Source organism: Arachis ipaensis, chromosome B10 (genome assembly GCF_059453495.1).
Source record: "Arachis ipaensis isolate K30076 ecotype BB chromosome B10, ASM5945349v1, whole genome shotgun sequence".
Taxonomy (NCBI): domain Eukaryota; kingdom Viridiplantae; phylum Streptophyta; class Magnoliopsida; order Fabales; family Fabaceae; genus Arachis; species Arachis ipaensis.
The window spans coordinates 887,371-907,368 of NC_142435.1; the positions used below are offsets into that span (position 1 = coordinate 887,371).

General features: G+C 33.9%; 3 protein-coding genes across 11 annotated transcripts; 2 read left to right on the forward strand and 1 right to left on the reverse strand.

Annotated features, from left to right (window-relative positions):
• The first annotated feature begins 4,247 nt into the window (after window positions 1–4,247).
• On the forward strand, window positions 4,248–7,303 carry LOC148578911 (isocitrate dehydrogenase [NAD] regulatory subunit 1, mitochondrial-like). Of its 2 annotated transcripts, none has more exons than XM_088504739.1 (4): window positions 4,248–4,751; window positions 4,958–5,197; window positions 5,421–5,499; window positions 7,029–7,303. In XM_088504739.1, exons 1-4 carry the CDS (start codon window positions 4,248–4,250, stop codon window positions 7,301–7,303), a joined length of 1,098 nt encoding a protein of 365 aa, XP_088360865.1. The 2 variants fall into 2 exon arrangements, with proteins under 2 accessions (XP_088360865.1, XP_088361211.1); XM_088505085.1 differs by having other exon boundaries at window positions 4,970–5,197.
• A 3,641-nt stretch (window positions 7,304–10,944) lies between these two features.
• On the forward strand, window positions 10,945–17,188 carry LOC107622092 (isovalerate--CoA ligase AAE2). Of its 7 annotated transcripts, XR_015902685.1 has the most exons (5): window positions 10,959–11,485; window positions 13,751–15,033; window positions 15,415–15,578; window positions 15,833–16,004; window positions 16,169–17,188. XR_015902685.1 is itself a non-coding variant. In XM_016324009.3 (2 exons), the coding sequence occupies exons 1-2, from the start codon at window positions 11,003–11,005 to the stop codon at window positions 15,200–15,202; spliced, it is 1,935 nt and encodes a 644-aa protein (XP_016179495.1). In that variant the 5' UTR covers window positions 10,945–11,002; the 3' UTR covers window positions 15,203–15,340. The 7 variants fall into 7 exon arrangements, 3 of the variants coding, with proteins under 3 accessions (XP_016179495.1, XP_088358847.1, XP_016179497.1); XR_015902683.1 differs by having other exon boundaries at window positions 15,833–17,188; XR_015902684.1 differs by having other exon boundaries at window positions 15,844–17,188.
• On the reverse strand, window positions 15,200–19,959 carry LOC107622091 (LRR receptor-like serine/threonine-protein kinase EFR). Of its 2 annotated transcripts, none has more exons than XM_088502712.1 (3): window positions 19,825–19,959; window positions 15,754–17,978; window positions 15,200–15,669 (listed from the first exon to the last, which is right to left on the reverse strand). In XM_088502712.1, the coding sequence occupies exons 2-3, from the start codon at window positions 17,933–17,935 to the stop codon at window positions 15,338–15,340; spliced, it is 2,514 nt and encodes an 837-aa protein (XP_088358838.1). In that variant the 5' UTR covers window positions 17,936–17,978; window positions 19,825–19,959; the 3' UTR covers window positions 15,200–15,337. The 2 variants fall into 2 exon arrangements, with proteins under 2 accessions (XP_088358838.1, XP_020970711.1); XM_021115052.2 differs by lacking the exon at window positions 19,825–19,959 and adding an exon at window positions 19,029–19,612.
• Window positions 19,960–19,998: the final 39 nt, after the last annotated feature.

A 19,998-nucleotide genomic window follows, 5' to 3' on the forward strand; every position in this document is an offset into this window, starting at 1 on the left:
TATATACATTATTTAACGGTGCAATAAGTAGAAAGAAGCATTTAGATCTAAACCAAGTTAATACATAAGTTTTCGTTAATATACAATATTTTTTATTAACGTAACAAATTATGTTATACTGAAAGTGGATTGAAATTAAAATTTATTAATCGCTTGGATAAACAATTTATTAGCAACTAATTTTAAAAAATACAAAATTGAATAAATAATAAAATATTATTAATTTTTTAAATAATAAAAACATAAGTATAAACATCCACTAATTAAGATAAGTAAATAAGTTACAAAGATAATTTATCTTTCTTACTATATAAATACAACAACAACAAAGCCTTGTCCCACTAAGTGGGGTCGGCTACATGAATCAAACGACGCCATTGTGCTCTGTCATGTATCATGTCTACAGAGAGACCGTTTACATGTAGATCTCGTTTGACCACCTCATGGATGGTCTTCTTAGGTCTTCCTCTGCCTTTCGCCCTTTGTCCATCTTCCATCTCATCCACCCTCCTGACTGGATGTTCTATCGGTCTTCTTCCCACATGTCCAAACCACCTGAGACGCGATTCAACCATCTTTTCCACAATGGGTGCTACTCCAACTCTCTCCCTTATATCTTCATTCCTTATTTTATCCAATCGCGTATGACCACTCATCCATCTCAACATCTTCATCTCTGCCACACTCAACTTATGTTCGTGCTCCCCTTTAGCCGCCCAACACTCCGTACCATACAGCATAGCCGGTCTTATAGCGGTGCGATAGAATTTACCTTTAAGTTTTAAAGGCACTTTTTTGTCGCATATAAAACCCGATGCACTCCGCCATTTTGACCAACCTGCTTGGATCCTATGATTTACATCTTGTTCAATCTCTCCATTATCCTGTATGATGCACCCAAGATACTTAAAACTTTTAACTTTTCGCAGGATGTTTTCTCCAATCTTCACCTCTATATTGGAGTTTTCCCTTCTCAGACTAAACTTACATTCCATATATTCCGTCTTGCTACGGCTTATGCGCAGACCATACACTTCTAGAGCTTCTCTCCATAACTCCAACTTCTTATTTAGGTCTTCCATTGAGTCTCCCATAAGGACGATATCATCGGCAAAAAGCATGCACCATGGCACAGGCTCTTGGATGTGCTCTGTGAGTACTTCCAAGACTAATGTGAAAAGGTATGGACTTAAGGATGATCCCTGGTGTAATCCTATACCAATAGGGAATTCCTCTGTCACACCACCTTGAGTCTTCACACTAGTTGTGGCCCCATCATACATGTCTTTAATTGCCCGAATATATGCGATCCTTACTCTCCTCTTTTCTAAAACCTTCCATAAGACCTCCCTTGGTACCCTATCATACGCTTTTTCCAAATCAATAAACACCATGTGTAGATCCCTTTTATTACTACGATACCTCTCCATCATCCTTCTTAATAGGTATATCGCTTCAGTGGTAGATCTGCCTGGCATAAATCCAAATTGGTTCTCTGTTACTTGTGTCTCTTTTCTCAACCTCCGTTCTATCACCCTTTCCCATAGCTTCATAGTATGACTCATAAGCTTAATCCCTCTATAGTTTCCGCAACTTTGTATATCTCCCTTATTCTTGTAGATAGGTACCAAGGTGCTCTTTCTCCACTCATCAGGCATCTTCTTTGACCTTAAAATTTCATTAAAAAGCTTGGTTAACCAGTTGATGCCTTTTCCTCCAAGACCCTTCCAAACCTCAATCGGGATATTATCAGGTCCTACTGCCCTGCCATTTTTCATCTGCTTTAGAGCCTCTTTTACCTCGAAGTCTCGAATCCTTCGATAGTAGTTAAAGTTTTGATCTTCTTCCCTTGTGCATAATCGACCAAGGCTCGGAAGAGTCTTCTGTCCCTCATTAAATAACTCGTAGAAGTAGCTCTTCCACCTTTCATTAATCTTCTCCTCTTGAGCCAACACCTCTCCATCCTTATCCTTTATGCACTTAACCTGATCCAAATCTCTCGTTCTTCTTTCCCGACTCTTTGCGATTCTATATATACCTTTTTCTCCTTCTTTCGTGCCCAAAGACTGGTAGAGACCCTCATATGCTCTTGTTCTTGCTTCACTTACAGCCACTTTTGTCTCTTTCTTAGCCGCCTTATATTTTTCCCAGTTATCTGCATTGCGGCATAAAGACCACTCTTTAAAGCATTCCCTTTTTATCTTTATCTTTTCTTGTATACTCGCATTCCACCACCAGGACTCCTTGTCTCTTGGTCCTATTCCTTTAGATTCACCAAAACTTTCTTTTGCTGTTCTTCTAATAACTTCTGCCATCTCCCTCCACATTTCTTCCGCGCTTCCATTCCCATCCCACTTTGCCTCTTCTTCTACCCGTCTTAGGAAGCTTCTTTGTTCCTCCCCTTTCATCCGCCACCACTTCGTCCTTGGGTTCTTCGTATGATGTCTTTTCCTCAACTTTTGCTCAACGCGAAAATCCATGACGAGCACCCTATGTTGTGTTGTCAAACTCTCTCCCGGGATAATTTTACAGTTAATGCAAAATTTCCGGTCGACTCTCCTCAACAAGAAGAAGTCGATTTGAGAGCTTGTCATGCCACTCTTATAGGTTATAAGATGTTCGTCTCTCTTTTTAAAACATGTATTTGCGATGAGAAGATCAAAAGTTGAGGAAAAGTCCAAAATAGTTTTACCCTCGGCATTGATCACTCCGAAACCATGGCCTCCGTGAATACTCCCATATCCAGTCACTTCTCTCCCAACATGGCCATTTAAATCTCCTCCTAAGAAAATCTTATCTCCCAAAGGTATGCCTTGAACCAAACTCTCTAGATCCTCCCAAAACCTTATCTTGTGTTGTTCGTCCGAACCCACTTGCGGTGCATAGGCGCTAATCACATGGAAAGCACCTCCCTCCAACACAAGTTTGATAGAGATGATCCGATCTCCCACCCTCTTGACATCCACTACGTCTTTCTTCCACTGCTTATCCACAATTATTCCAACCCCATTCCTATTCTTCACCTTCCCTGTATACCAAAGTTTGAAACCAGAAGTATCCAACTCCCTAGCCTTTGCACCAACCCATTTCGTTTCTTGTAGGCACATAATGTTAATCTTCCTCCTTGTCATGGTGTCCACCACCTCCATGGACTTTCCTGTTAGAGTGCCTATGTTCCATGTCCCAAATCTCAACCTTCTGTCGCTTCGACCTTTACCTTTTCCTTTGTGAACTAGCTTATTTACCCTCGTCCGTTCACGAAAACGCGAGAACCCTTGCTCATTTAACACTACATCCGGGCACCGATGCAGCGGCTCTTGCTTCGACACCGTACTCGAGCCATACGGCGCGTTGCTTCCGGGCAACGACCTAGCTTTAGCGCAATAATGTCTTTGATTCATGTCATGGGGGTTCGGCTATATTTTTATGTTGGTTGCCGAAGACCTAACACAACCCTCCTCCTTTATCCGGGCTTGGGACCGGCTATGTACCGCAAGTGTAACATAGGCGGAGTTTCTTACTATATAAATATCTTACTAAATTTAAGTAATTTTCAACTTTAATTTATATAAAAATCTATTTAAAATTTTTGCTAACTTAAATATTATCTACTCATCCCAAAAGTTTAAGCTGATAGGAAAAAGTATTACTAATGGTTATATCTCTAATACTGAATCAGACATCTCTAAACCTCTATTGTACACATTGTACAGATATTCCATTGGCTCCCTATAGAATAATGCTAGAGAGATAAAAAATACAGCCAAAACTTACCTTATCTAGCATTAATTAATTAAGGAAAAGTCTAGGGGGCAGTAACTTTATTAAATTCTGGCCAGCATGTAACCAGCAAAGAAAAGTGAGCCATTGGATGAAATCTCACATCAATCTCACACCATTAAAATCACTATTGATGGCTATTTGATGACTATAAAACACAAAAGTTGTTGTTCTCCTAGCACCCCTCGTTAATTAATTATCGCAATAATTAATGAATACTAAATAAGGTAAATTATGGCTGTTTTTTACTGATTTTATCCAACATTTCCGAAACAGAAATTGGTTACCACCATCACTAGGATTTCGCTCCTTCCATTGATCTCCCCTTGTTATCGTTAGAGACTTTTCATTCTTTTCTCCTTTCTCTCTTTTCGCATGGCTTCCTTCTCCCTCCCACACTAACCGTAACTAACTTTATTCCTCGATACAAACGCACTTTTCATAACCGTCAACCCAACCAACTGAAAATGACAACCGCAAGATCCATCATCCCACTCCTCAACCGCCTCATCTCCAGATCTCAACCGTCCAGATCCGTAACCTACATGCACCGTCCCGGCGATGGCGCCCCTCGCCCGGTAACCCTCATACCTGGCGACGGCGTCGGGCCTCTGGTCACCAACGCCGTGGAACAGGTCATGGAGGCCATGCACGCTCCGGTGTACTTCGAGAAATTCGAAGTGCACGGAACCATGAAGAAGTTTCCAGAAGAGGTTCTGGATTCGATTCGAAAGAACAAGGTGTGCATCAAGGGAGGTCTGGCCACGCCGATGGGCGGTGGCGTGAACTCCCTGAACGTGTATCTAAGGAAGGAGCTTGATCTGTACGCTTCGTTGGTGAATTGCTTCAATATGAGAGGATTGCCGACGAGGCATGAAAATGTGGACATTGTTGTGATTAGAGAGAACACTGAAGGTGAATACGCTGGCCTTGAGCATGAGGTTGTGCCTGGTGTTGTTGAAAGTCTTAAGGTAAAATTCTCTTAACCCTAATTTGATTCTTTGTAGTTGAGAAATTACATGCTGGTAATTAAATTAGATAGTAATTCAGTGAAACATATTAAATTATCTAGCGATTCTTACTTATTGAGCATATATGAAAGATAACTGTACGTGAATCTCTATTTTTTTTAAGTGGATGAATGTGTGTGTGTGTGTTTACGAATGGTATGATGAAGGTGATAACGAAGTTCTGTTCGGAGAGAATAGCATCATATGCATTCGAGTATGCGTATCTGAACAACAGAAAGAAGGTGACAGCGGTGCACAAAGCAAACATAATGAAGCTAGCAGATGGTCTGTTCTTGGAAGCATGCAGAGAGGTTGCACAAAAGTATCCTGCAATCCAATACAATGAAATCATTGTTGATAATTGTTGCATGCAGCTTGTTTCAAAGCCTGAGCAGTTTGATGTCATGGTACATTAAATAATAAACTTTTATTTATGGGTAATGTTAGGTAGACAAAAAAAATAGCCAAAATTTGTCTTATACAGCATTAATTAATTGTCGCAACAATTAATAAATGCTAAATAAGGCAAGTTATGACTGATTTTCTTTAGTTACCAAACATTTCCGTTTATTTAATATGTAACTTATGGAGTTCATCATGTAAGCTATTTAATTTCCACTTTATTTGTAGGTGACTCCTAATCTTTATGGAAATCTAGTTGCAAATACTGCAGCAGGCATTTGTGGAGGCACAGGAGTCATGCCTGGAGGTATATGTAGTTTACAATTATTTTTTTATAATTTTAATTTTTTTTTTTTTTGCAATTTTTTGTTATATTACTTAACCTAAGGGGAAATTCAATATTTAGGCATTGTATTAAAGCACAACTTAGCACAAAAAAAAAAAGGTTTGCTCACGCTTTTTTAAAGAGAAACATTTTAGAGAACATCTTTATCTCATTTTTTAGTTAGGCATCTCTATAGCATTTCTCTTTTTTAGTTAACTTGTAATGATAGTTAGCGAGAGCCTGGAGTCAATAAAATGGGCCAAACACAGAATAAGTTCATTTATTCATTTAAATTTTGGATTAAACGAATTTAATTCGATTAATCCAAAAAAAATCACAGATTAAATGAGTTAGTTCGTAAGTTAAATATCCAAAAAAAATAACAGATTAAACAAGTTAGTTCGTAAGTTAAATAGACAGCTGATAATTTTTTTTATTTTAAAAAAAATTAATATTTTTGGATAATATTTTTCCTAATTTATTTTTTGTGACTATATTTCTCCTAATTCGATTTTAGATTTATTAACTAAAAAATATTATTTATTTAAAATTTGTTTATTTAAAAATACTATTTTTTGCTAAAATAAATAAAAAAATAAACGAATTAGTCTATTTACCCCATCAAATTATTCATAAATAGTTGGAACTGGAAAATTATAATCCATAAACAAAATAAATTTATACTGGATGACTCATTTGAGAGTGTGAGCCCCCTAGATTGTGTACTTGATGAATTAATGTAGTTAGTAGTCCCCCTAGATTGTACTTGATGAATCAATGTAGTTAGTTGTAGTGTTCATTTTAATTAACATTTAATTTAACTACTGCGGGTCTCTCTGATTCATAGGTTGATTTTTACTAAAATGTTTGGAATCATAGTTTGAGAATCAAGGATGTCTTAGTTTGCTTTTTTTCTTTTAGTTTTCTTTATGCTTTTTTTATTTTGTATTTTTTTATTGTTGAAATAATTAAAAAATTTAAATATAATAAATATATAATTATAAATACAAACTATGAATATTAAATTAAGGGCTTGTTTGGGTGAGCTTTTAAAAAAAGATATTTTTTCGAGTTATTTTTTAAAAAAATCTTATAGAAAAGTAAAAATAATTTTATATTTGGGTATCTCATGCAAAAAGATCTTTTTATTTATTAATTATGTTTAGGTATAACAGTATAAAAATACTTTTTTGTTTATTTATTACATGAAAAACATATTTTTTTTAAAGAAAAAAGATATTTTAAAAAAAGATGTAAATTACAGCTTTTCAAAAAAATATTTTTTTATTTTTATTTTTCTAGTACTTTTATTTTTACTACTAGAAATTTGTCAAACATACTAAAAAATAAATAAAAAATTATTTTTTCATTGAAAAAAGATTTTTTTTTTATCAAAATAATAGCGCCCAAACAAACATTAAATAAGATAAGTTTGTGTTATTGTTTGTCTAGCATTACTCGATTTTTATTATTCTCCAAACAGAATTAAATTAACATTTTTGTTGTGGTAGGTAATGTTGGTGCTGAGCATGCTGTGTTTGAGCAAGGAGCTTCAGCTGGAAATGTTGGAAAGGATTCGATTGTTGCACAAAAAACAGCAAACCCAGTTGCACTTCTTCTCTCTTCTGCAATGATGCTTAGGCATCTTCAGTTTCCTGCATTTGCTGACAGATTAGAAACTGCTGTTCAAAAAGTCATTCTTCAAGCCAAAGTCAGAACAAAGGATCTTGGAGGATCAAGTACCACCCAAGAGGTTGTTGATGCAGTAATAGATGCTTTAGATTAATTCTAAAATTATTTCCTTTTTTTTTTTACCAAAAATGGTGTTAGCCTCAAATTTTTTAAAATAAATGTCGTTTTCATTTTTTTATTACGTTGAAAATTTAATCCAATTTTTGAAGTAATTGAATATTTTTCAACGTAAAAAAAACGACATTTATTTTTAAGGTGAAAAAATATAATAGTTTTTTGTTTCTTACTAATTCTTTTTATCTACATTATTTTTTTTGTCACCCCACAAAATTGAAGATAGCAAATTTTGATCCCTACAATAAAAATGTTTATGCAAATGCAACACAGAGAGTCAGAAAATGATGTATTGGATACTCTTTTATGATCCTTGGAGATTTTATAGAAAAAAAATTATTACTATTTATTTCCAAGTTCTAACTTCTATTAATTAACCATTATTATTTGTTGATTATTATGGTTCATTTAGTGTTTATGGTTCTACTTAATCATGCATATAGTCGTGCTCTCGTGCAATATAATGTGAAAAATGAACTCTAATTAATATAATTAATTAACTAATTAAGAGCTAATTATTAGCCAACTCTAGGAAGCTATGGACAACTCTCAAATCTTAAGCATGGTGTGCAATGAGTAATTACTAATTACTATGTTTCATAGGGTGGCTTGTGGGGAGAGGGCACCTTCTAGCTAGTCCATTTATGTTAGTTGTTTTTTTTTTTTTTGGGGTGTCTATTATTTATTATTTATGTTAGTTGATTGAATTGTATTTAATCCCTTGATAAGACGTATTTTCAAGTAAATTTTTTTTTGGTAACCGAATACAAGGTTTATATAAGTTTTTTTTTTTTTGTGTGTGTCTAACTATGAAAAAAAAAAAAAAACAAAGCAAGCATTCTCCTATATCCGAGCGGATGATTTGTTGGAGATCAACACAAGGCTCAAACCAAATAACATGATTAGAGTTACTCTTGGCACCATATCTAGCTATTCAATTCGCAACTCTATTTGCTTCTCGGGACACCCACTCAATGTGAACAAGCCAAGGACGAGATAAAAATTTATGAATCTTGTGAACCAAATCTACTACTTCAGATGAATACCCACTTATAAGATCATATTTAATGGGCAGAATGTAAAGGCAATCCATTTCACATATAATATCCCTTAAACCGCAATTCCAAGCTAAAACCAGCCCCCTCCAAGTAGCAAATAATTCACATCTGATGATAGATCAGGGAGAATGCTTCCAGAGCAACCCGAAATATAAGCTTAGAATCTCTAATAATATATTAAAATACCACTAAATTTGAATCAAGATACAAGCTTGCATCACAGTTAACTTTAAAATTGTTGCCTGCCGATGGTTCCCAACCCAGGCAATTTTGGAGAGACTTAAAGGCATTGTTTCGATTCCTGTAAACTTGTAAGTCCTTGGCGGTAATTCTGGCCAAAGCAACAACCTCGTGGTCTGTCCAAGGGTTGTCAGTATTAAATATGTCATTACACCTATGTCTCCATACCCACCAAAACCTTGCACCAAAAGATGTGCCTCATTGATAGCCAAGACCATCCGAAACCACTCTTCAAGAGCAGTACCAGCCATCGAGTCCAGGATACTAGGATCCAACATATGCCAAATTGCCTTTGATTGTTCAGAATCTCTAAGGCAATGCTCCATAGTTTCTTACGCCTTGTTACATCTCTTACACATATCTGAAGAAGCTAAATGCCGCTTGAATCGAAAAGTCTCAGTTGGTAGAGTATCATGTAAGCCAAGCCACATAGTAAATTTAAACTTCTCCGGAATGTTTGTATTCCACAACCAGTTCCAGTTACTATTGGCATTCCAATTTAATGTTTTCTCTAATAACCATCTATAACCCTCCCTTACGCTATACTTTTTTGTTATTGTATGCTACCACTCCCACTGTGACTCCAACTCAGTCGAACTAGGATATCTCAAACCACGAATAAACTGCTTAATCTTTTGCGAAATAGGCGTGGTAAGACTATCAACCTCCCAAGTCACTCCTTTCCACAAGTCAGCCACTATGAAATCTGATACAGAAATATGCACTTAAGGAACAAAGTTGCAAAGCTTATAAAAAAGAGTCCATTCATTATACCAAACTAATTTATGAACATCCCCAATATTCCAATGAAACCCTTTCTTGAGATGCTCATAGGCACTAACAATGTTCTTTCAGGTAGCTGATAAAGAATTTTTACTGTTTTTATTTATACCAGATTGATTCATGAGATATTTATGCTTCAGAACCTGTACCAACAACTTCTTACTATTATTTAAACAATCTCATACTAACTTTTTTAAAAACGCCATGTTAGCACAGAAAGTATTCTTAATATGCAATCCCCTACCCAAGGTTTATATAAGTTGATAATGATATTTAAGGGTTTTTTTTTTCCTTTGCTCGACAATTATATTATAAGTTAAGAAAGTTAAATGGTTGGATGAGTTAGATTTGGCTACATAGGTTAAAAAATCTTTAGAGCAAAACCCACCAACAAAAGATAATAAATCTACCTACTTAATTCAACTACTACCAACAATAATATAATACAAAGTGTAAAATTTGACTATTTATTCATCTTCTACATGGAAAAAAAAAGATCAGAAGAGCTTTCCTTATAGTTGTTATCATTATTTGGGTTGGACAATTTAGTGGACTGTGGATATGGTCATGATTAATTTGATATGTATGTTTTGAAACAAGTTGTCATATTATATCCCGTTTGTCACTTTTTCTAGACACATTTAAATATTATTACGTGTTAATGTGTCTAATTTTATTTTATATTTTAATTTAATAAAATATTAAATATTATTATAATTTATTTAAAAAATATTTTATATATATTCATATTTTATAAAAATTTTAAAGTTTATATATCATCTTATCTCGTATTGTATCGTATTTTGTATCTGTTTATGCATTATAGCCATGAACACATTTAAGAAATTGGTTAAATGTCATTTTTGATGAGTCATACTGTCTGCCCACAATAGGTTTGTTGGAGTGTGTTACGTTATTTCCAAATTAGTGTGATGGAAACAAATTTGTTTTCATAGTAAAAAATATAATTCACTCATATTTTGAAGCGACTTTTTGTAAATTTATTCAAAAATAATATATATTTTTTAAATTAGTAATTTTATGCTAAGTGTTTTTTTATAATTTTCTTATGCCAATGGAAATTAATTAAAAAAATAATAAAAAAATTAGAGATCAAACTTTAAATAATGTTTTTAAGAAAAATTGGACTGAATATATAAATTATGTATCAGTTATTAAAAGATAGTGCATTTTTTTTAAATCAGTACAATTTTAATTAGAAAACTAATATACTATTTTTTTAAAAATCTATTTTATCAAAAGAATTAAACTATTTAAGAGACAAAAAAAATTTATTACAATTTTAATTAGAAAACTAATATACTATTTTTTAAAAATTATTTTATCAAAAAAATTAAACTATTTAAGAGACAAAAATAATAATTTTATTTTCAATTAAATTTTGATATGATTACATCGATGGTTGATTTTTATACCCTTAGAAGACAAGGGAGGAAGCAATTTTAAATGCACTTTAATTTTCCAACTACTTGGACAGTATCTCATATATATAAAATAAAATAATTCATAAAAACATATCACTAACTCAATAAAGTAAAACAGACCCAGGCTTGTGTGGTGTACTACTAAAAAATCTTATGGATTTTGCAACATTAGGATCTATGAATGGTAGTGGTGGTGGTGGCTTGATTTGTGCCTTCAATTTTTCCAGTTGGGTAAGCAATAATTCTCCAAGATCTTCTTGTTTTCTTCACCAACATATGAACCATAAAAGGTTCATCATGATGAAGTTGTGTAATAATGTTATTCTAAGGCATTATTATTATTCCAATAGTAGAAAAACACAAATAATGTTTTCAGCTCATAGTTCCCTTAACAATAATAATTCCCATTATCCAAATAATGATGATCAAGGATCATCAATGGAGGGTGTTGTTTTTTGTGATGCAAATTATTCTCCTTTGACTCCAATAAGTTTTTTGGAGAGAGCAGCAAGGTTTTGTGGAGAAAGAACATCACTTGTTTATGGTTCTTTGGAGTATAAATGGAGTGACACATATCAAAGGTGTTTGAAACTTGCTTCTTCTCTCACTCAGCTAGGGATCTCACCTGCTGATGTAGTAAGTCTTCTCCTTTAATTTATGTCTTTTTAATATTATGAATTTAATTTTGATGTATTATGAATTTAATTTTAATGCACTGTAAATATAAAATTGTTTTACACGTATATAAAAATAACTACTTTTTATGTTAATAATGATTTATAATTGTACGATTGTGTAAAATGTTTTACATGGTCAGTATACGAAAATTAAACTCTTACTACTATGTATCATGTAAATTCTTAATGTCAAGAATAATTATTATTCTTATAGCATAAGGTGATACTTAAGCTTCTGTTTGATAAATATAAAGATACACAGACCAAAAAAAAAAAAAAGATTCCATCTTTTTATTATTCACATGAAATGATAATTTTTAGCTTCTTTTAATATTATTTTTGAGAAATAAAAATTTCTGTATTTCTGTCTATTGTTATGTCTAATTGTTTACCGTTTTGGATTATAAAACATCTACACATTTCTATCTTTCAGACATAGTTTTTTGTTTTTCCGGTTTTTTTCTCTTTCTAATATATTTTTATCTTTACATTTCTATTTTTATATTTGTATTTTGTCACAGGACAGAAACCAAATGAAACTAATTAAGGATTAAATTGAGCATTAATATTTTCGTTTTAATATGTGAAGATATTTTTTTATAAAAATTATTATAGTTAAAAACGGTTAGATAATTAAATATATTTGACTAAATTTCTTAACACAATATATGTCGACATCCTAATTATCATTTTCACATAAAAATATTATTACGAAAATAACTACTTTTATTTTAGAAAAACCTTTCATTAGACATGTTAAACCGATTAATTCCCTTCAAATTATATATTATATATACCTGCTCTAAAATAAAAGCCTAACCCATTTAAAAAAAATTTGTGAGTTAAATGGGCTAGTCCTTTTTTTTTTCTAAATAGAAAAGTTTTAAATTTTTAATTAAAAACAAAAAAATAAATCTTGATGACTTATTTAAAATAGTTAATTTGAGTAAGTTCGTGCCCATTATTATATCTTATCTTTCATGTTCAGATTGCATTACCTATTCTTATCTTATTCTTATTGGAAATATGTACATTGTTTGAACTTTGAATTTTGATTTGGCCCTCTCTCTCTCTCTGATCTATGAAATATGAAATTATATATAACATGCAACACGTGGCTTCATTGATTTCCTTATCTCACTACCAAACAAATCATTGGAAAAAAAGTGATCATAATTGTGATGATTTACTAGCTAGGTCCTACTTTGATGATTCTACTCAGAAACCGATAAACTCATCACTTTCACTATGTTTTCATAGTCACATGACACGTTAAAACACTGTTTAAGAGTGTGAAGTGTCAACTATACTAGTTATCCACAACCATGAAACAACTTTTCAAGAACATGCTTTGGACAAGTTCTCTTAGGAATTCAAGAGCGACCCTTTTCATTTCATCGCATAAATCACTTAAATTTTGCAACTTTTCCAAAGATCATAAGGATCAAGGATCATGGGAATCAATGGAGGGTCTATTCCACTGTTCTGCAAATCTTGTTCCTCTGACCCCAATAGGGTTCTTGGAGAGAGCAGCAAGGTTTTGCAGAGAGAGAACTTCACTTGTTTATGGTTCTTTGGAGTATAAATGGGGTGAGACACATCAAAGGTGTTTGAAACTTGCTTCTTCTCTCTCTCAGTTGGGAATTTCCCGTGGTGATGTTGTGAGTTTTGTTTATTACTTCTGTCACTCTGTGTTTACTTTGATAACTTGTCAAAATTATTTTTTATTTCCCCCCCAAATTTCCTTGGTTTGTAGATTTGTGTAGAATAGTTGAAAGTATTTAAACTTGTGTTTGTCAGAAGTACCAGTATATTAGAGTTAGAAGCTGTTTCTGCTTCTGATTTTGTTGTGGAAGTCCTGAAAAGTTGTATCTGTTTCATCCATAGTTTAATATTTCAGGTTTTGGTAATTGATTAACTATTAAGTCAAAGTTTAATAAATAGCATTTAGAGGCCTGAGACTTCTATAATCATCTTGATATTTTTGGATTTTCATGTTAGGAAATTTATATAAAACTGGTTTAATGCATATATTTATTATGATAAGCCTTTGTTGTGTCATATTATTCATGTAGCCGACCCTACCTAATGAGACAATGCCTAGTGGCTGTTATTGCTGTTGAATCTTGTACTAAGAAAAATATTAGGAAGCATCCTTAAACTCTTTAAGGTGAATGGATTCAATCATTGATGCTATTGTATATTCAATGTTGTTTTGAAACAGGTTGCAACATTATCACCTAATGTTCCAGCAATGTATGAGCTGCATTTTGCAGTCCCAATGGCTGGAGCCATTATCTGCACCTTGAATTCGCGCCTCGACGCATCCATGGTTTCAGTCCTGCTGGAGCATTCACAAGCTAAGATCCTCTTTGTAGACTACCAACTGCTTGAAGTCGCGCGCAGCGCATTAGACCTGCTATGCAAAAGAACATCATCAAAATTACCAATTCTAGTCCTAATTGCTGATTCTGATTGTGATTCTGATTCAACAATTGACACTTCTTCAATTAGTTATGAGTATGAGATGCTACTAGCAAATGGTGAAAAAGGGTTTGAAATAGTTAGGCCAAAGAGTGAAATGGATCCTATAAGTGTTAATTACACCTCTGGCACCACATCAAGGCCTAAAGGAGTAGTTTATAGCCATAGAGGCGCGTATTTGAACTCACTCGCGACAGTTCTACTCTTTCGAATGGATCTCTTCCCAGTGTATCTATGGACAGTTCCTATGTTCCATTGCAATGGATGGTGCCTTCCTTGGGGCGTGGCAGCGCAATTCGGAACCAATATTTGTCTTAGGAAGGTAAAGCCTAAGGACATTTTTGATAATGTGACAAATTACAAGGTTACACACTTGGGGGGAGCTCCTACAGTTCTTAACATGATTGTGAACTCTGCTTCATTCGATAGGAAACCGATCGATCACAAGGTATTGGCTATGACAGGTGGCTCTCCTCCGCCGCCTCAGATCATCGCCAAGATGGAAGAGCTCGGATTCACAGTTTCTCACCTCTATGGCCTCACAGAAACATATGGCCCAGGCACTTTTTGTGTCTGGAAGCCTGAATGGGACTTACTTGCGCCGCAAGAAAGATCAAGAATGAAAGCAAGGCAAGGAATTCCACATGTTGGCTTGGATGAAATTGATATCAAGGATCCGGAAACAATGGAGAGTGTTCCAAATGATGGGAAAACAATGGGGGAAGTTATGTTTAGAGGGAACACAGTGATGAGTGGATACCTTAGAGATTTGAAAGCCACAAAAGAAGTTTTCAAAGATGGTTGGTTCCATAGTGGTGATCTTGGTGTGAAACACCAAGATGGATACATAGAAATCAAGGACAGGTTGAAGGACATTATAATCTCCGGCGGGGAGAATATAAGCTCGGTCGAGGTGGAAACTGTTCTGTACAACCATCCAGCCGTGCTTGAAGCAGCAGTTGTTGCCCGGCCGGATAATCATTGGGGACAAACTCCATGCGCATTCGTCGAATTGAAAGAAGGGTATAATGATATGGATTCTCAAGAAATAATCAACTTCTGTAGGGATCATTTGCCACATTACATGGCACCTAAAATAGTGATTTTTCAAGATATACCAAAAACTTCAACAGGGAAGATACAAAAGTATGTTCTTAGAGAGAAAGCCAAGGCATTAGGAAGCATTTCTTGACCCACCCCATTAGTTATAATTAATTGTAATTGATTCACATGAAAGGTGTTCTGCACAATATTCAATTCATAGTGTTAATCACTGTTATTGATAATCATATGCTTATTTTGAATAAAAGAAATTAATTTGTACCTTTTATAAGGAATTCTTTATAAGGTTTAGTTCTCTGCTAACACACTCCATGCTCATTCTTTCTTTTGGTGACTCCACAGAACAAGCAAGTCCAATTCTAAAGAGTGAATACAAACATTTCTTTGCTGTTGTTCCTTCTATTTCTATGGACAGAAGAATTGGATCTACAATCTGCAAGAGTTTATCTGGAAATGCCATCCTTACATAGCTATGGAGATTGTGACCAAGTTGAAAAGTTTCCTCAGTAGGTCTTCTTCCTGTTAACATTTCCAAAACAAGAATCCCAAAGCTATACGTGTCGCCTTGTTTCGACACCTCTGAACTCATTCCATACTCTGCAATATGTTGTGAATTGGTTAATACATCTTAAGAAACAAAGTTGTTAAATTTAAATCACTCTTTTGAAGATGACATTATACCTGGAGGAGTATAACCAATAGTACCATTTATTCTGGATATGATATTTTGCTTATATGATTTGTCATTGATTTTTGACAGAAATCTTGCAGATCCAAAGTCACCAACATGAGCAACCATGTTATCATCTAGAAGAATATTGCTCGGCTTTAAATCGCAATGAACAATAGGCTGCGCGCATTCGTAGTGAAGATAGCTTATTGCTGAAGCAACATCAGTTAGAGTCCTTATTCTTTGGTTTAGACTCATCAAGGTTTGTGGCACTTCTAATCTTTCAATATCTGGATGCAACCATTTATCCAAGCTTCCATTTTCCATGTATTTGAACACCAGAGCTTTGAATTCTCGGCCGTTGTGATCTGTACTCGAGCAACAGGTTAGAATCTTAACCAAATTTCGATGGCTAATGTGTTTCAGTGCATTGCATTCGGCCATGAAACTCGCTCGAGCTCCTTTCTTTTGAAGGTTTAAGACCTTTATAGCAACAACTTTGTTAGTCGAGGCGAGATTTCCTTTGTAAACAAAGCCGAAATTTCCAGACCCTATCAAGTTGCTAGCTGAGAAACCATTAGTTGCTTGGTGAAGTCTTTGATATGACACCTTTTCAAATAAGTCATTTAATGCTGATGAATCTGAAATTGGTTCATTCTTTCTTATCCTCATCATATAAGCAACAAACATAGAACACAACAGAACAAGAAAAGCAACCATAGAAACTATCATCACTGCTGTGTCCTTGAAACTATGATGTCTTGGTTGTTTTGAACCGTGGCATGGTGGTAACTTCAGCTCAGAGATTCCTCCACAAAGCTTAACATTACCAAATAGTGTTATAGCAGTTGAATTTCCAAACACACCTTTTCTTGGAACTTCACCATCCAACATGTTGAAAGAAACATTTAAGTATTCTAGAAGAGATAGATCTTGTAGCGCGGTTGGAATCGATCCAGACAAGTTGTTTCTTGATAGGTCTAAATGTTGGAGACTCTTCACCATAGCCAAAGATGAAGGTATGGTTCCATTGAATGAATTACCTTGTAAGTTAAGGTACTCGAGGTTTACCAACTCTCCAATATTCTCAGGAATTTCGCCAGACAGATAATTTTTCGAGACGTCCAACTGACGAATAAATTTCAACAGGCTTACTTGTCCCGGAAGGTATCCGGTCAACGAGTTTTCGTACAAGTTTAGTAGGACTGTCAAAGAAGAAAGACCTATAACTTCTGGAGGTATGACTCCACTAAGATTGTTAGTTGCAAGGTCTAGAATTTCTAAACTTTTGCAATTTCCTATACTTGGAGGAATGTTTCCTCTTAGCATGTTGTCTGAGATTCTTAGCTCAAGCAATTGGCTAAGATTCCCTATAAAGGGTGGAATTTGTCCTGAGATTTTGTTATAACTCAAATCCAATCTTTTCATTGTTTGAAACTTTACAAATGTTGTTGGAATTGATCCTACAAAAAAGTTGAGTTCCATGGTAAGGACATCTAAATTAATGTGATTTCCTAAAGTGGCAGGAATTTCTCCAAACAATAGGTTATCACTAAGGTATATTTCTCTGAGCCGGTCGGAAAAGTTGGCTATATTTTCCGGCAAACGGCCAGCGAAATTGTTGGCGGATATGTCCAATATTTCCAACTTACTACAATTTTGCAAAGATTCTAAGAACTCAGAGTCCTTAAGTGAATAACTTCCTAGATAGTTGGAACCAAAATTCAACCACCAAAGATCATGCAACTTTGCTAGACTTGGAACTTCCCCTAAAAAACTATTATTAGTGACATCAAATCTTCTAAGAGAGGTTGCATTGGTGATTGAAACAGGGATTGAACCTGACATTTGGTTGCTTCCAATTTCAAAAAGTTGGAGCCTAGGGAGGGAGAAGAACATGTCGGCCGGAAGAGAGCCGTTAAAGTGGTTGTTCGCGGCCGAGATGTAAGTAAGAGATGACACATTGTAAAGAGAATAAGGAAGCATACCACATAATTTGTTGGAAACCATACCAAGAATTTGCAAATGTTTTAAGTTGCCAATGTTTTGTGGTAACTTTCCCTCCAAGTTGTTATATGAAAGAGAAAGTACAACAAGGGATGAAAGATTCCATATGGAATATGGTATCTTCCCTGATAAATGATTCTTGGCCAACCATAACCATTGAAGTTCTTTAAGAGAACCAATCTCCATTGGTATTTTTCCACTAAGATTGTTCCCTTGTAAATATATACGCCTGAAAAAACATATATATATATTATGATGATTAGAAAAAAAGTAACACAAATATTATAAATTCACAAATACTCTTAACACAAGTACACAACAATTTCAAAACAAAATACACATACTTTTGAATACTTGCTAGATATTTTTGTGTTGTACAGAAAGTATTTTCTATTAACAAAAATTACTAATCAATAAAAGTGAAGTGTATGCTTATGTAGGGTGAAAAATATAACCAGTGGTGGAGTTTAGTTCAGACAGGGGTGGCCATGCCCCCCAAACTTTTTATAAAAAACTTAGTAGTACTTTTTCAAAAGATAAAAAATAGTTCGATTGACTTAAATACTTTACTATGACTTAAAGTATCTAATAAGTTCAATAAACAACACTCTCTCTATTTTAGGTTCAAATATAAAAAATTAGATATCTTTTATTTATTTAATTTAATATTATTTTATATTTTACTATTTATTTAATTTAATTTTTTATATGATAAAAAATAATAGAATATTCAATAAGTATTAATATTATTGTATTTGTATAAATTGATAAAAAAAAATTCAATAAATATTATAAATTTTAATATTTGTCCTTCTAACTTCTTCTTTATATATTTTACAGGATATATATTCAAATTTTTATATAAAATAATAATGAAAAATCAAAGAATTGATACATTTTTTAAGAAGAAGGCTAATATTTAAGAAGGAGAACATATAACTTTTACAATATCAACACATGTAGATAGTTCTTCTACTTTAATGAATCACGAAGAAAGTGAGATATAACCTTCAAAAGTTCAAAAAGTTATATCTGATGACTTTAACTTTAACTTTTTGGAACGAGATCTTGAAAAAGGGCTTTAAATTTGGCAGTATCACCAAAACCAGAGAGATGAGATTAGACAAGCTTATCTTAAATGAGGTCCATATAAAAAAATATTTTGACAATTATTTTCTATTTGACCCCTCCCAAAATTTTGTTTCAAGTTCGGCCACTGAATATAACCAACTAATAATTAATCTAAAAATATCTAACACTATAATATCTTTAACAATACCTAAGTTCCAAACAACTTGTTAAGTTGGTCGGAATTTCTCCGGCCAGCGAGTTATTGGCGAGAAAGAGTAGTCGCAGCCTAGACAGATGACCAAGTTCCGGCGGGATTTCGCCATAGAAATTATTGTTTTGAAGGTTGAGAGTTTGTAAAGAAGAGAGATTGCCAATATGGGGTGACATGAACCCTTGCAATTGATATCCTTCTAAGTTCAATTCCAAAACTCTTTGCTCTCTTTTGCTACATGTGATTCCATGCCAATTGCAAAATTGGTTGGAGCTATTCCAAGAGGTTAAGATTTTATAAGGGTCATTGGATATAGCTTCCTTGAACTTGAGCAGTGCATTAAGCTCATCATTGTTATTGTTGTTGTTTTCTATTGCTAGAGAAAAAGAAGCTATGTTAGATTGAAAAAAACAGAGAAAGTTTATGGTAAAGGAGAAAAGAAGAAGCTTCATTTTATTGAGAAACATATATCTTTAACCTTTGGAGATTTTGTGTTTTTGTTTTTGGCTCTAAATTCTCAAAGAAGAGAGCCTCTATGTGTGTGTATATATAGTTAAAGACATAAAGGTTCATTGATTTAAATGACTTTCTAGGTTGGTTCTTCTTTATTTGTTTTGACTTCAAATTTGTTTAATCTTATGTTTTCTTTTGCTTTCTTTCTGGTTTTCATGAATTGCACTTCCCATCCTAGAGGTTAGGCAACATTACATTTAAAAGACATGTCAATTATAAAATTAGTGTATTAATAAGTACTAATCTTAGGGGTGAGCATGGGTAGTGAGTACTCGATTACCTGTTTGAACCCGAACCAAACCAATTAAATTGGTTATCGAACTAATGGGTAATCGGGTCCAACCGAACCAAACCGATAATCTTTGTTAGTGTTTGGTTCGGGTATCGGTTCTGGGGTGCGGAACCCGAACCAACCTGCAAACCCGATCATATATTAATTAAATAAGAAAATAAA